Below are 17112 nucleotides of genomic sequence, written 5' to 3'. Positions count from 1 at the left end.
CTTGGTGCCGTACGCACTCTGCGTACTCTGCGATTAGGGAATGGCGGCCGGCGGGCCTCTGGACACCTAACGACAAGTTGAATGAAGGCCCCCACCAATAACACAAATGCTTCCGAAAAACGGTCTCAAGGGTGTAAAGACCGAGGTTGCCGAGGATGCCATTACACGCACGCCACACCGAGGAGTAAAGAGGCCGCAGAGGAACCATGTAGCACGCAATGGGAGGACCGATGGGGTAGAAGTAGAAAGACCTCACACGAGAGGCAAGTATGCTCAAAGCGGTCCCAACACCAGAAGTAGGTCCAGATCTTCTGAACTCAAACAAGTTTCTGGTAGATTACATTTCCTTTGTAGCACTTGTTGGAATCCAGCTGGGCATTTGTCTAAAGCACAGACCACAATAAAAGTGAAAAAGGAGTCGGAGCACAAAGTAAACCGTCGCCGTAAAGGCTCGGCGCCGCGTGCTGCTTGCCCAAGGCCCCGACGAGGCGCGAGTGCACACGTACACACTGAGAGAGGCGCCCGGGCTCTGTCTTCCTCCGAAGGGTCACCGAAAACGTACCGATTGAAATTAGATCTCACCAAAACGTTTCGTATCGGTGGCGATGTGGACGACCTAGTTATAGACAGTATTGGTCGCAAAGTAAAGCCGGATCGATCGGGGAGGTTCAGATCGCTGAGGGCCGCCTGGTGTCAGCCACAGGTCGCAACGGCAGATCCCGCCCGAGTCCTTAAAAGAAAACAAATACATCTCACTGGAATCCCAAGTAAGGTTCATTATGTGCAGTATCTACAACACTAACGCAATTCTTCAATGTTTCAGAAACAGACAAGTTTAGCTGTAAGCTGTGTTGTGTCTAGCTGAGCAAGTTTACTGACGTTAGCTAACGCTATTATGAAAGTTGCTAACGTATATCTAGAGCTGGTCAATTTTAAAGGTGGAAATGGTAGGTTCTCTTAAATAATATGATTCAAGCAAATAAGCATCCAGGCATTTCAATGAAAATGATGAATGAATTGTATTTAAGTATTATGTGAATGTTCCATGCTTAGCCAAGGCAACACAATCGATTTTGTCTGCTAAAATATAAATGTTTACCCAGTTTGACCGATGTTTTGCTTTTTTGCAGATATCAATGGCCATGGCAGCATGATTAACAGTGAGTTGATAGATATGGACACTAGAGGCCACGGAGAAGTGATAGAGAAACCGCCCAACTCCCCAGCTGGCAGTCCGAGGCATGGTCTAGGGGAGAATATGGCAATTCAAGAGGAAACGACTGACCCCTCGGACAGCGAACCAGAAGACGCGGGATTTTCATGCCAAAGAGCAAGAGTCCATTTGAAGGAAATGTATTGGTCGTGTGCACGCACATACATGCCCTGGCCCTTCTCTAACGGGGGTCCAAAGATTTCCACTCCTCTCTCAAGTCCCAGTGTTGGTGAAAGCGCAACAACCTCCACGCTATTGATTTCTGAACCTGAGGACGGAGGCCTTCTCCCAGCGATGCCTTGTTTCTTGCCACTTGCATTTGCTAACCCAAACAAGGATGCCCCGTCGCCAAACTCCTTAGTTTCCTCGCACGGACATGAGGTCCGTGCTGCTGACGATTCACCATGGCACGATGAAGAAAAGGACATGGATTCATCAAGTTCTACTCATTCCTCCACGCTTTCACAGAATTATGAAACTTTTTCTCCATGTAACTTCAATATTATGACTTCAGAAAAACAAGACACTAGAGAGTTCTTGTTGCACAGTGTTCCAGTGGAACCGTGGTCAAAGATTTACATGGATCCTTCTCTCCCTCGGCCACTGCTCTCTCCTCTCTCCTCACCGACCAAGCCGTCCTACACAAGACTCCTGCCAAACCAGAGGAGCCAAGAAACCAAAGTTTCTGTTGCGTCCTCTTTGGATTTTAGGACAGACGTTCTCGATGAGATCACGGCCTATGAGAACGATATACTACTCGTTGAAGTGGTCCAGGATGACCCAGATCTGTTTGATAACCTGCCTAAGCAGAGCATGTTAAAACTGGGCCCTGCACTTCAAGGGTCACCTAAAATCCCACCCGGGGGATTCATGTCTCGAGCTGGCAGAGCTTTGTTTGAGGCCAAAAAAAGGTAGTTGTGTTTTCCAATTAGGGTGTGATGCCACAGGCAACAAATATTGTTCGCATTTTTCAAAGATGCTCTCTAAAATGTATTTTTGTTTTACAGAGTTACTTCAGCACCAGTCCAGTTCTACGTGAGATCTTTATTTGCTGATCCAATTGAAGGTATGCCTTGAATTTTCCCTCACAGAGGTTTAAGTTTAAACAGTTTGAACTTAAAGAATTGGATGTTGAACATGCTGTGTTATGCGTGTATACTACAGAAGAGAGCGATAGCAGACCGTGGCGTGCCGAACGTTCCACTCCTTCCCCGACGGCAAGCAACAGCTGGCCCACAACCAACCCAGTTCTTGGACCCACAACCAACCCAGTTGTAGGACCCACAACCAACCCAGTTGTTGGACCCACAACCAACCCAGTTCTTGGACCCACAACCAACCCAGTTGTTGGACCCACAACCAACCCAGTTGTTGGACCCACCACCAACCCAGTTGTTGGACCCACCACCAACCCAGTTGTTGGACCCACCACCAACCCAGTTGTTGGACCCACCACCAACCCAGTTGTTGGACAGGTGTGTTCAATGGACATTTGACTCGATGTTGTCTATGTTGTGTGTGTGTGTGTATATAGTTAAAGGTGACATATTATACCACCAGGTGTGAGTGTAATTAGCCGTTACAAGCCGTTTTAAAAGTCTGCCTCTTCTGACATCACAAGTGGGCATGTCCACCTAGCTGTGTGCACGATAGATCAGTCTACCAGCCAACCCAGTGGACTGTAGCAAACGTTGCTCATCTATCCGTCATACATCTAGGTGGACACGCCCACCTATGATGTCAGAAGAGGCAGATTTTCAAAACGGTTTGTAACAGCTAATCACGCTCTCACCTGGTGGTATAATCACCTTTAAAGTGGCCGGGTTATTTGAGAGAAGTTTTAATGAATCCTTCTCCGTTGGGTTTCTCTTACCACAGCCATATTAACAATTGCATAATAATATGATGCTAGAAAATGCATTTCATGTGAAAAATTAGGCTGATGCTGTTAACTTAATAGCTGAACTCTAAAAACATTTGTTCAAAAGTTTAAAGTTGCTTACTTGAATTCTCTCTCCAAAACAGAACAAATTTGACACCAACAACAACCAAACCGGGGACCCCTCTGATTGGTAAATACACCAACATATGTGGACGGTGGATAGGCTATGTTTTTGGTGGTCACCTTGTTTTATTTTATTTTTTCGTAGGCCCCTGACTATTCAGGCAAACAAACCCCTGTTTAATTTGTTTGGATCCAAGGACTGTGACAATGGAGTGGCGCAGCCAGCAGGTTGGTACCTCCAGGTCATTGATTTGGGGTAATGTTCGTAGCAAATTGAGGTTATCTTGTTTTCTTAAATGAGTTCATTTTTCGCAACGCAAAGTTTAAGGTAAACTGAAGGTAAGACGAGCTTTAGGGCTAGGGGGTTGGGCTGAGTCAAATCACAATTTTGAGCCTTTAGGGTAATGATGTGGAAAATCCTCATAATGTGAATAACGAGCCGTATTCCTAAAATGTTTTCCAATATTTACGTCCAGGGTACAGGTTCAATTACTAAATATATCTCAATTTTCAGTGTAGTTGAATTAATTATAAGGACATTTTGGATTTCCCTTCAAGGGCATAGGTTGAAAATCCGAGAGGACCTGCGGGTTTTAAAGCGGCATCAGTCTACAACTGTAAGTATTCTAGCATGACCATGACACTAGGGCTGGCCCGAATGCTATTTTTCAGGCTTCGAATACTCGTTGGTTTTTCCGAGCGAATATTCGAATACTCGTTCCAGAAAAAAACGCCTTCAAAAACAACATTAATAATCCCTATATACTCCCTGGAACCGATTTTGACAGTATCTGCATATTTTGTTGAAGATTTAATAGCTTTTGAACGTTAATTAGTAGGCCTAAGTAGGTTGAAGTTCCTTAGTTTTTCCCCGTGAAAGCGAACAGCTGTTGCTCCGTACCAAATCAGCTGTTCTCTGCCATCTCAGCCCTTACGGGAGCTTTCAATTAATCCTGGAACGTGCATCTTTTCAGGGAATTTGTACAATAAATCCATAACAAATACCGAATATTGATTGTCTTATGTGTCCATATTATAGCCATTATATTGACCGGGTATTCCCAAGACGCTCACGCTCTGCAGCAAGCCAGTCATAGTTGATTGGCGCGGCGCTGTACAGCGAACGTAAACAAACTAAGCTAAGGTTTTAAGTATTACTTTTCCTCCAGAGATCCCGCTAATGTTGTGTTATAAAGTAAAGGGAAACAAGATATCTATTCTTCCTCAACCTCTCTCGCTTCTCTACTTGGTGTCGCTGATGCTTATAGTTTGCCTCCCTTGCTCTGGTACGTCACGAACATGAAAAAGAAAAAAAACGAAGCTCCGAATACTGATTTAAGCTTCGAATACTCATTTTCCGAACGAGTATTCGAATATTCGAATAATTCGGGCCAGCCCTACATGACACAAGCATGTATTGGTCTCTTTTAACATAACCTGCTATAACTGCATTTGTTTATTCAAGCAGGAAATACTTTTGAATGCCTGTGGGACTAATGTTTAGTTTTTTGGCTTGAGATCATAAAAAGAGAAATTTGAAAGGATTTTGCTATTGTATAGCCTACTAGTCTAGTGGTGCAACGGTTCACGGGTTTCCCGTGATCCGTACGGATCAACCATCACGGTTCGGGACGCAAGTGATCCGCGGATCGGCTGATCGGCACGTGCGTTGACGTGATCAGCGCATGTTTAGAGGACAATTCCGGTATTAACAACATCATCAAGTATCGTAGCGAAATACAGTTTCTGTTGTGTTTTATTTGGCGTTCCGTAAATCCCATTGAAACGTAAACCGGAACCGGACGTGTTTAGGTTTGGTTGTAGTCTTTTCGCTCGGTTTGCCGTATCAACAGTAGGCCTAGAACCGAGCGAAAAGACTACAACCAACCCCCCTTGCAATGAGCAATGGGTCTCCCAACCGAAATCAATGGATTTACAAAATGCCAAATAAAACACCACAGAAACTGTATTTCGCTACCAAACTAAAAAAAGAAGATAAGGATGTCTGCATTGACTTGGGAGAGTGTAGACTCTAAACTCTCCCCAGGCAATGCAGACATCCTGAATTGTAAATCCAGGGTTAGGGATTATTTACTATCCTATCCATGTTAAAAAGAAGAAGGAATAATGCCTCAGATTGCACATTTTTTAAATATTGACCATGCTTAAAGGAAGCAGGATTATTACCTAATTTTTCACTTTATTTTGTTTTTACACAGTTGAAGATTTTATTTTAAGTCACATTTGTCTTATCTTTATTGTTGTTGTTGATCCGAAAATGATCCGACCCGTGACTCAAAAACCGTGACCCGATCCGAACCGTGAGCTTTGTGATCTGTTGCACCCCTACTAGTCTGTCTCCTGGGAACCCAGATCACAGTTCAAGCTTGATTTAAATCCATTTTTTATGAATATGTTCTATATTTCATGCTTTATATGGCTGCTATATTCCCAATAACCAGGGGTCTTTTATCAAATTTGTAAGAACATACTAATGGCCTGTTTTGGGTGGGTTTCTTTTAGGTTTAAAGCTTTTTGACAAATCCTCAATGATTTGTCACCCTTTAGATCGCAGTATAAACTGCAGGGGGCTCCAGAACACACAAGTTGGACAATTTCAAAACACTTGTTTTTAATTTTTTTTAGCAATTATATGTTGTTATAAAACCCATAATTGCAATACCATTTCCTAAATGCAAATTTTTCCAAAATTCCGAAGTCCCAGAGACCAGGTATAATAATTCAATAATGTAACCGTTGACCTCTGCTCTGTACCTCTAGTACTGTAAGTTTTACTTCAGTGAGAAGCAGTCGTGTCACTACAAATTCTGCCGATTCCCACACTCGCCTGTTAAAGGGGATGAAAAGGTAAATTGATCTTCATAATGTTCAAATGTTACTTGAAATCTGTTGATGGCTATCATTGTATAAAGCCTCTGGGTCCTTACAAATCTTAAATTGGTCTTGAATTATAAAATGAAAGCACCGTCTCTATTGTCTATTGCTGCTGGTTAGTCTCTTCGAGTTTTTTATTTTTTCATTAAAACTTTCAGTTAAAAATGTATACAAATGGATCAAGGGAAATGATTGGATGTTTGGATATCAGAGCCCCCTAGAGGGCTATGATTGTCACTTCATACCAGTTTATAAATGGCTTGTGTGCTTTCTTCCTAGTTTTGTATGGAGACTGTCCTACGATTTACCAAGAATCAACTGTGCTTGCAAAAAGCAAGTAAGTTTTCATTCGGTCTAAAGCACTGTGTCGATATCATTAATTGTCCATACTCTGTGGTGTTTTGGAATTAATTATTTTATTTTTTCATCACACCACCTCCCCATCCAACGTTAAGCAACATTTTATGATTACATTTGGTTAATTGGTTATATTACTAATTATAGGAGGTCTGTGGGAGAATGTTTAACCGTGTATGAAATTGAGAAAAGCAAAGATTTCTCCTAATTATTAAATAATGGCATTCTCTGTGGTTTTTCAGACAAAGCACGCAGTGTGAAAACTCTTGGCTCTCGTTACTTGTGATCAGCATTTAAAATGATGTACTACAGGGACTAAATAATAAATCTAGGATGAATCGACCAATCTATTAGCATTAATTACAGAGGAATTCACCAACAATTAAAATAACCATTGCATTCCTATGATTGAGTCATTCAGTAATGTTGGTTTCCATTGCTGTTAATCCAACAGCTAAAAACAATCCCTCCCCCCCCTCGGGTCTCTCACCCCCCCAGGTACTGTGTTTGTAGAGTACTACCAGAAGAACTCTCCTGGGGTGTTTTTCTCCCACCACGTGATGACGTGTCTTCTGTGGTCGCTGCTCAAGGCTGGCCTCTTCACAAGCATCCTCTCAGTCCTCAACCGCGTCGTCGCACACCAGATCCCAGTGAGATGTCCAGCCGCTCAGTGTGCTGTTGTATATTTTCAAGCAATTACTTTTCTCTGGTCATTGTATGAATACAGTTATACATGGGTTCACTTTAGCTTTATGCACTCGACATGGCGACGAGTGCGACGGAAATAGTTTGAAACAGTTGAGATGAACAATTAGGTTGACCATTTTCTTCTGGACCCTGTAAAAACGGCAATATTTTAGTTAATAGAAAGACGACGAGTAGAACTTGTATGTCCTGTCTCCCAAAGAGATGTCTGTTTCTTTTAAGAGGAAATCAGTGAATCTGAGGGCAATTTCATACAGACTTCCATGCAAATTTTGATATCGATTCCCTTTGGACGCTAGAGAGTGTAGCTATGTTAACCGACGGTTAATGTAGCTAAATGGCACCAATACTCGCGCCTCAATTCTCACGACACTGTTCCTTGTCCCTCCCTTTCCTACTGCATGACCCTTTTCCTTTTCTCCGGAGACCAGCCGGTACCAGAGTTCCTGCTGGAGCTCTTCAATGTTGTGCGAGAACAGGACCTCAATGCAATCCTACCTGAACTCACAAGGATCACATCCCAGGTACCGTGCCACGCAGCTCACTTTCTGTCTGCTTGAACGAGCTGCATTCTTTCGTTCTTTGTACTGAAGGTTTTCCCTCCCCCACCCCCTGCCACCGTCAACGTGGTAACATTTGCGATCTCCCAGATTTCAATGTCTGCCCTGCCGGCGAGCATGGACAATGCCCAGATGAGTCCCGATATCCACGGCAACACTCTATTGGTGACGGCAGACATGTGAGTGCAACATCCACACACTGTCCCGCCGCTCTCAAATCACCATTCAATAATCACGGCCAAGTGACATTGTAAAAATTATAGTTCTGTACTTCAAAGGTTCTCCCCCCCACTCACCACCACCACCCCAAGCAATGGCTTCCCTGAAAGTCTGAACCTGGCCAACACCCTTGTGGAAGTGGAGGTTTGTTTTGAGGCCACACGCCATTGCACCATGGTTGGAATTTAAAGGCCTACGTGCAGGTTAACCGGAAGTTTTGATTAATGGGTACATAAAGCACTCAAAATATGTTTATCTTTTATAAAATGTCTCCAAAATAGTGTTAAATTCCAGTAGTAGTTAAATTCCAGTTTTTGGCAGTAACGGGTGTTTTCTAACGCCATTCGGCGATGACGTCGCGTTGGGGAGACGTGGTGGAAGGTAGCCTCAGCCTAGTGCTAGAACTATGGCGTCTTAAGAGGTGGCAAGAACCATAAATAACATGTATGATGGCCCACAGCAGTATAATCTCGAATCTGTTAACGTGAGAGGGCGAATGAGGAATTGCCGAGAACTGATGGCGGTCAAAGCCAATTAAATGCATGGTCAGAGGAGAATGAATGGAGAGTTGCTACCATTGAGCAACGCAGCAACGAGCGCTGGAGCTAGCTAATGAACAGCAGTGCATACAATGCACACTTTTATTTATTTTTAATGTCGGTGAATAGCACCGAGTGAAAGTCAACGTTTTTCTTTGTATCTAGTGACGGCGATTATGTCGTTCAGATTAGTACCGGTAAACTTAGTCCGAATATCTAGAAATAGAAGGCATAATGCTAGCTATGGGCTAACTTGCCAGTCCCACCTATGAAATCCCTCCGAGATAATCCCTAATTAAATCTTACCCCCGACGTTGTAATCCGATTTCCGGTTAGTTACCCCACGTTTTGATGGTAGCCTACTAGCTCCAGTAACAACATCTTTGCCTAGTATTTATTTCTAAGATTTATTTTACCCAATGTGCGAAATACCCGTTAATATTCGGGGGTCCCAATCTCTCGATTGTTGCGCAATACCGATGTACATTTGGTAGTAGGCCTATAGAATTACAATATTTCCTGGATGCAAGACAATCAGTATTTAGCCTACATGTCAACACACACACTTAACATTTTTTGATAATCCAAAACTGCTAACTTGTCGCCGTTTTCTTGGTCAATTTGGTCATTCACGTGAATCGTGTAGAACCGGAGAGTTTTTTTTTTTGGGGGGGGGGGGCAGAATTGCAAAAAAATATTGGATCATTTTGTGTATGTCCAGTCAGACTTGTTGTCTCCCTTGTTCTGTGTGGTCTTGCAGGCTATCCTGTGTGAGCCGAATCACCAAAATGAGTTCCCGATGATTGTGTCGTTTGGCTATCTATCTATCTAGGCTTATAATTAACAATTATTCGCCGAAGGCGAAGTGAATAGTGGGGAATAGCCCCCGAGACCGAAGGTTTATTGTTATTAGCGGACATTTTGCGATGAAAACAATATCGAGTTTGGGATGTCAATCATGGGATATTGCCCAATATCCCGAGATAGCGAACCAATCAAATTGCGCCATCTTAGGAGGTTCCCGTGTAGCATTTACTAACTGTATATAATATCTATGTATTTATCTATGTATCTGTATAACCTGCTGAACACTCATACTAGTCTCTACTCTCAAGGGTCTCAATGCGGCTTTGCTCCGTGTCTCCCCAACGTGACGTCATGCAATGCATTCTGGGGAAAATGAGAATCAATAGCAAACCGCTAAAACAGTACCTACCTTTTCGTATTACATTCCCTTTTGTGATACCTAACAACATTAAATACAATAAATAACGGTTTAAATCTTTATTACCAACAAGCAAATTGCACAAATTCGTTGGAAAATAAACCCTGCAACGCAGCCTTTAAATAGGCGCCCGCTGTCTGTGAGGTCCCCCAGGCGTGCCGGGGTCATGGTGTGATTGTGTCCCCTGTGTCTCCGCCGTCCTGTCTCTTCAGCTCTGCATCAAGCTGGAGAACTGGCCACGGCTGGGCTCGGTGTTCAGGAGGGTGTGCCAGTCCGGACTGCGCCCCTTGGACCTGGAGCAGCTCAGCGGGCGCATCACCGTAGCCCTCCTGTCCGAGGCCAGCGGCAAACTGGCCATTCCCTTCGCCGCCTTCACGGACATGGGTAACGATGGGTTTCCTGCAGATTTGTCCCTCGGAATATTCCGTTCACTCTGACGATCACGAAGATTAATGTTTAAAATGGTCCAAGATACCCTCTCCTCCCAGCTGCCGTGCTGGTGTGGGACTGAAAGAGTTTTGGTAGATGACTGTCCCTTTTCCACTGTGACTGGGCCCCACAATCCCTACTTGCAACTAATATGCAGACAACAAGCTTTAAACTGTACGTGTTGGCACTGGTTAAACGACTGGTTGCGACACCTAAACGCTCTTGCATCGGTGTTCATGAGTCCTACAAGGTGTGCTCTAGCAACACGGGGCACACTGAGGGCGCACTCACACTAGGCAAGTTTGCCTGTTCCGTGCTGCAGGAAGATTCATCACGATTCCCCCACTCCCCCCGCTGGCCCGTGGTCACACTGCTCCCAAAGGCCGTGGCCAGGGCACGATTGCTCCTTCATACATACGGCATCACTTCGTAATACGATAAATACGTCATCACCAAGCGTGGTGTCCAGCTGCGACTGAATGCTGTCGTCGGCCCAAATTTCAAGTAAACACTCGACTTCACTATCGCACCAACGTAAACCCACTCGTGAACCGCTTGCTGCCATTGTGTAAAATGATTGTTGTGGGGAAGAAGGGCATGGACCTATAAAGAAAGAAGGGTCGCGCAAGGACTATGTCCTCCAGCTCACGTTGCGTATCCGCTCGTGTGCGCTTGTCATCTCATTAACATCTGTACTTTGGCCACGGCACACCTCTCCCAAGTGTGCTGTGGCCAAGGGGCTGTTCCGTGCTGGAATCGGATGGCGTGGTCACACTAACCAAACATTCGAGACTTTAGAATGCAAATAAGCTCGAACACTAGTGTGAGTGGCCCCTCATAGTCTTAATATTAATGCAAGCCACTTCAATGTTTTTAATGTGACATTTTGTATGTTTGTTTCTCCTGTCTGTTTCAGTCTCACAGGAGGGCGTCGATGACCTCATGAAGACCACCCTTGGTCGAATAGGGGTCTCCCTCATGCTTAGATACTACAAAACCAACCAGTGGGAGAAGGTAGTGTGTCTGTGTACAATAAGCATATGCATAAGCACATAATGCCAATTATATGCCCTTGCATGTGCATGGGGTGTTTTTTAAATCCCCTGCTCTGAAAATACTATAGGAACCTGTTAGAAAAGACAAGTCTGTTTAATTCAAATGATACCTCCAACTGGCTCTTCGTCTCCGCTTCTTCTTCCATGACTGCCAAGTGCTTTTCAATAGACCTTTTGGAAAAAGGCATTTATAAATCCCAGTTAAACTAGAGCTCCCTGTAAATACATGTATTTGCGTCCCCATCTATCTGAGCAGGGTCGGCGAGTGGTGGAGATTCTGTCCAGCATTCAGGTTGCCTTCTCGACTCTGAAAGTCTTCTTTTGCAACAAGCGCGCTGTTTCTCGCTGCTCCCTGATCACCGTGGCTTCCAAGCTCTTCCTGCGGAGCGGCAGCATAGAGGGTGCGCTCAACACACTCAGAGGTAAAGATGTGCCCAAGTATGGAGGAGAGATTGTTATAGAAAGGATGTCCAGATAAACTAATTTGCCTGGGTGTCATTTCTGATAAAAACTTTGTCTAAACTACCCTTGGGAAGGATTTGTTTGTGGTGGGTATGACGGTGCCTTGTTAAGTTTGACTTAACAAGTCAAACTTAAGTCAAACTTTGTCCATTGGACAAACCACAAGCACGAGAGGTGTTGCCTGTCAGGGGCCTGCCGTCCACCACTGGTTGGGTCTGTTGTTTGTTGCAGACAATGAGTGGTTCCTGGCCTCCTGCTCGTGGCCCTGTAGGCCCGAGGACCTGGAGGAACGCACCCATCTGCTGCTGCGGCTGGCAGAGAGCACGGCCCAAAGGGACGCTCTGGAGATCCTCTCAAACCTCCCGGGCCTCAAAGAGCCCAACGGTGAGGGAGAAACCCCCAAGATATGATGATGGTGCCCAGGACGTTATTGACGTTTCAAAACAAAAAATATTCTATTATAAACATGAATTCAAGTAAAATTGAAGAACATTATCACTGCATTAATAAATCTGTAAAAATGTATCGAGTCTAACTGTTCTGTCAGCGTATTCAAAAAGCAGCTAGTTCTTGTGTATTTGTATTTTCCCAAGCCTCCCCACCTGAAACCATGCCTCAAACCATGCAAAGAACACCTCCAATGTCCTCCCCTCCCTGCAGAGTCTGTGGACATCTCCCAGTACGGAGCCGTGTTCAACGCTCACCTGCAGGAGTGCATGGCGAAACGGATGCTGCCCATGGCGTCAGACGTGGCGGAGCTGATGCTGTGCAAGCAGCTGGAGGTGCAGGCGGGCCTGCTGCAGACCCTCCTCACAAACTGGGCAAGCAAAGCCCCTGGCACCGCGCGCGGGAAATATTTGTCCGTAAGTCTCTGCAAGCACGTACCAACAATGGGTCGTTTTTCCATCGGTGTAAGATTTCTACATTTTTGATCGTGTCACGATCAAAAACCTTTTGATCGTGTCACATTGTGTATTTTGAATGTGCCGCTGGCGTAATGGAGGTCAGGTTGGGGACCTGCCCTCAATAATGGTAGCCTGAACACTTAATCTTCATCTTCATGATGAACTTCTGACACATCAGAGGCAGCCCCTCTTGTTTGTTTACCCATAGAGTTCCTCAGTCGTCACATTAAACCCGCCGTCTAATAGATGGAACGGTTGTGATGGAACGGTAGTGATGGCCCTACCCGGGCCAGGTGTACAGGAAATCTGGGAGGGAGGGAATCCGGACGCATATGCCACAGCAAATAAATCATGCGCTCGCAGACTTGTCTAGTTTCCAGGCTATCATTATCAAAGGCATTATTTAAAAAAAGTTTTCTTTGGGCAACAAATACATATAATTAAAAGGTTTCTTATTGAAGTAAATTGCAGTTTAGAGCTGATGGCTTCACTGCTTCAGTTATAGCAATAAAAACGGCATGCATTGAGACGACATGAACACATTTGATCAACCTAGCAAAAGCATGAGGCGCTGTCTCTTTAATGGGGAGACATGCATGACCTTGGCCTCACCCTGCAACGGTCTGGGGGGCAGGTGCGCTGAACGCCGGCTACTACCCCGAAGTGGCCGCGTCTCGGGGCCTTCAGTCCCTGTGCGTCCCCCCGACCCTGGGAGAGATGGAGATGGCTCTCTGCCTCGAGATGCTCATGTCCACCAACCTCTCCTTGGAGCTCCAACCGGAGGTCCTCTGCATCACCGTCCAACGGTAGTGTGTGTGTGTGTGTGTGTGTGTGTGTGTGTGTGTGTGTGTGTGTGTGTGTGTGTGTTTTTTATTGGTCATATAACAAGGTATGAAAAGTGGCAATACCTGCAAAGATTGTGCAACATTAAAAAAATACGATATATTAAAACAAGCCCCATTTAGAATAACTAAAAAATTAAAATCTGCAAAAAAAACCTATAGAGGTATTCTGCACACTATATTGGATAGAGATGATTAAAGTGTATCAGTCGGAGGACGGTAACACCCCCTCTCCCTCCGACCAGGAGCGTCACCTGTGAGAGGGTTTATCTGTCGGCCAGCAACCGGCTCCTCTCGGCGGCGGCCGTCCTCCAGCCCAGTCTGACGCTTCGCTACACCGCCAACAACTCCTCCCAGGAGCATGAGTTCACGCTGGACACGCCCTCGGCGCGCACCTGGCTCAAGCAAAACCGCTCGTGGGCCAGCGGGATGTGGAGCCGCCTCTCCTAGCGGTCACCCCAGCTGGCACCTCCCCTTCCACTGCCCCGCCCGCGGCCACGCTCGCCGATCAAACCCCTCCTCGACGTACTCTCATTCCGAGCCGGGAGAAGGCGCCTGCATCCCCCCTACGAGGGCCCCAGGAATACCAGACACGGAGTCATGGTATTAAAGAAGATGAATGAAGGATTGTGTGTTAGGCCGAGGACTGTGCTGCGTATTTGATACTTGGTCGTGCAGCATGAAATGGTTTCCTTTATTTGGATTTATTTTGTCTTTTACAATTATTTTCCATAACCAATATGGATTCCTTTCCTTAGTTTTTCATTTGCTGTTAAAGGTTGCATAGTTATGTGTAATGTAATAAACAGAGTTGGTTCATGTTTATGCATATTTGTTTTAAGGTTACCTTTAGAATTCTGTTGAATACACTGCTGTGACAGTTCACTAATCCTGGCTTCTTTTGTAGGACGGTTTTTTAATAAACGTATTCAATTAATTGTTTTCGTCAGTACCTCATTGTTTTAAACAATCTGTTAATGTTGCATGGTATAGATTTGAGGGAACATACAACAGAACTTTTTAGAGCAACGATGCTCATCATTATTCGGTTAGACTCCGCATCCAATGTATGCATATCGGCAACAGCTTCAAGACTCCGCTAGATGGTGGACAACAACGAGCATGTTTTCACATTGTGCCTTTAGTGAGAAACTCATCGAAGCTGACTTCCCGCTCTATAAGGGTCTCCGATTTATAAATAGACGTCGTAATTTAGCTGACAGGTTGGATTACAAACAATGGCAATTACCTGAAATGCTGTCGACACCATATTTAACCTTTTTAGCCTGCATCATAACTTTCCTGCAATCATTACTACCACCTCCATACATAAAAGGGGCGATAATAACTACCTAATTAAGAAGCCTCATGACAACATCCATGACACGTTCATTAGCCCGCGTTGTTTACAGTCCCATCATCTGTCTGCCAGCCCCCGTTAAAAAGTCAGTCTTCTGCGTGGTTATGGAGCTGCTGAAAAGGTAAATTGTTCAATGGACCTCGTAGAGGGGGAAGTTAACACACAGAGCCCAGAGCTATTCAGGGGAAAATCTTTGTAAATGGCTTTGGCAGACCCAAATCAACGTCATCGTGGACTAATATGGGCTGAACATGGCCGTGACACCGTCATCAGTGTCACGAGGCAAGGCAGGAGTAATGGCAACACTTCATGCTACTCCATAAAATATTCCTTTATTTACTTAACCACGTGAAAAAGCGATCGTGTCTGCTGTGCTGTTATCACAAGATTCTCATCGTTCAGACATGTCAAACCTTTAAATTATGCTCCTCGCAATTCCTAAAACTACGTGTGATAGCCTACATGTTTCATATGCAGTATAAATGGAGGTTAACTAAAGGGCTTGGTTAGGCTATAGTTTTAGGAGAAAACCGTTGCAGGACGAAGCCGAAGTAGGCCTAGTTTAGCTGTTCGCAGCCAGTGATTTATTTTGCCCTCTAGTGGCCCAAAATGCTTTCCACTGCAGAGGATGCGGTACGGTTCGGTTCGCAAAGGTGCGGTACGGATTGACGTTTTCCAACGCCAAAAGTGGGCGTGACCCGGACTGAGCCGTACACGTATTTGCACAAACCAGTCGGTTTCAGTAATACACATACACATACAGATCGAGCGACACACCCCAGTCCGGTGATTTGGAAAAAGCGACAGAACCGTCACTTCCGCGTGCGACGTGGGGAATAAAAACAAACAAACAGTATAAGGCTCGAGGTATTATTCTTTAGCAATGAACAGGTCAAGCGGAAACCACGTCTCAAAGCCTTAGGGCGGAACAAGGAGGTGGGAAGCCGTTCCTCTGCATTCGTGGGGTAGGCAAGACAGTATGTATATCATTACGATAGTAGTTAAGTAGCTGCACGCGCGATCGACAATGCCGGCCGACATACGACCTCGGAAACTGAAACTGGGCTATTAAGACCTACCTCCCACTCCCTAACGGACCTGAGGCGAACCGAACGTAGCCTACTGATGCACCCTGCAGTGGAAACGCAGCATAGGGTAGGGGGGTGTCCTACATGGCATGATAAGCCCCTTGAGACTGTAGGCCTACCTGTGATTAAGGGCTATACAATTACATGAAATTGAATTTAATTTATTTGAACCACTGATACTGTGACATGTTATTGATCAAACACAAAGTATTTGTAATTTGTAATAATTTCTGAATCATGCCATATATCCCCCAATAAAGGATTCAGTCTGTACGGGAAGCCAACGATTTGTGGTGTGCCAGGACATCGATCTAAAAAAAATGGTGTCAAAGGGACTATGTGCAGGCCAGATAGGTACGGGTTCTGGTTTATGCTGTTATAGAGTGCCTGGCCAAAGTTTTTCGTGTCCAGGCGCAGTCCGGGACAATGAAAACCAACTTAATAAAAACCGGCATTGATGCCGGTTTTTATTCATGTCCCCTCCAGAAAATATGTTTTTCATATGTGTACTAGCCTATATTCGTGCTAAGTTGCAAGGTGATATGTTGTTATGAAATAGTTTTTCTATCATTCTACTACAAAAGCTGATTTGATCCTTCTCTTTTTACATTTTTTAAAGAAAAAATGTGAAGGTTAGTCTGATTTAAATGGGTTTTGAGCTCGCTCGAATAGTGAGACGAACAGTGAATAGCAGTATTCGTGGTGGATTCGTGTATTTGCCAAGGAGACACTTTGCGGGCCTGCGCTGGCGAACGCCAGACAAAAAAAAAAAGGGTGTGGTAGTACTGGTCCCGTGCTGCAGTGTGGATTGCACGGGGCACTTTGCAATGAATTGTTGCACAGTCAAGCGCATCTTGCTAGCAAATCGAAAACCAATTTAGTTTCTACTTTTGTTTTTACGTTATATACAACCTTGCATTGATAAGGGCCATAGGCCTACAATCGCCACGTATACCATATCGCCACTTACAACATAGCAGTGACTTCGATGAGATTAAGAAAACGGTGTACAGTATCCTAACGATTTCACAATGTTAAGTTGAGTGTGTATCACCGTTTACCTTGTTGAAAATAACAAACTCATGAACGCGCGCTTCTCTCTCTCTTCTCTCTCTCTCCTCTTCGCTCAGCTTCTCTCTCTCTCTCGCTCTCTCTCGCTCTCTCTCTCACGCACACGCACAAGCACACACACTCGCACACGCACGCACGCACACGCACACACGCGGCGCCTGAGAGAGCCGAGCCTCCCTTCC

General features: G+C 44.9%; 1 protein-coding gene across 3 annotated transcripts; it reads left to right on the top strand.

The window, feature by feature from the left end:
* topaz1 (testis and ovary specific TOPAZ 1) lies at positions 1-14346 on the top strand. 3 transcript variants are annotated; one of them, XM_056583388.1, is made up of 20 exons: positions 1-767; positions 1131-2124; positions 2221-2279; positions 2378-2688; positions 3239-3285; positions 3364-3446; positions 3777-3835; positions 6000-6086; positions 6393-6450; positions 6969-7120; positions 7607-7699; positions 7826-7914; positions 8014-8098; positions 9931-10102; positions 11064-11161; positions 11459-11624; positions 11896-12048; positions 12325-12527; positions 13204-13375; positions 13657-14346. In XM_056583388.1, the coding sequence occupies exons 1-19, from the start codon at positions 107-109 to the stop codon at positions 13210-13212; spliced, it is 3579 nt and encodes a 1192-aa protein (XP_056439363.1). In that variant the 5' UTR covers positions 1-106; the 3' UTR covers positions 13213-13375; positions 13657-14346. The 3 variants fall into 3 exon arrangements, with proteins under 3 accessions (XP_056439363.1, XP_056439364.1, XP_056439362.1); XM_056583389.1 differs by having other exon boundaries at positions 1-263; positions 7999-8098; positions 13657-14156; XM_056583387.1 differs by having other exon boundaries at positions 7999-8098; positions 13657-14156.
* Positions 14347-17112: the final 2766 nt, after the last annotated feature.

Source organism: Gadus chalcogrammus, chromosome 22, assembly GCF_026213295.1.
Source record: "Gadus chalcogrammus isolate NIFS_2021 chromosome 22, NIFS_Gcha_1.0, whole genome shotgun sequence".
NCBI classification, from domain to species: domain Eukaryota; kingdom Metazoa; phylum Chordata; class Actinopteri; order Gadiformes; family Gadidae; genus Gadus; species Gadus chalcogrammus.
Note: the sequence above shows the minus strand (reverse complement) of the source record. Positions and strands in the feature narration are given on the sequence as shown.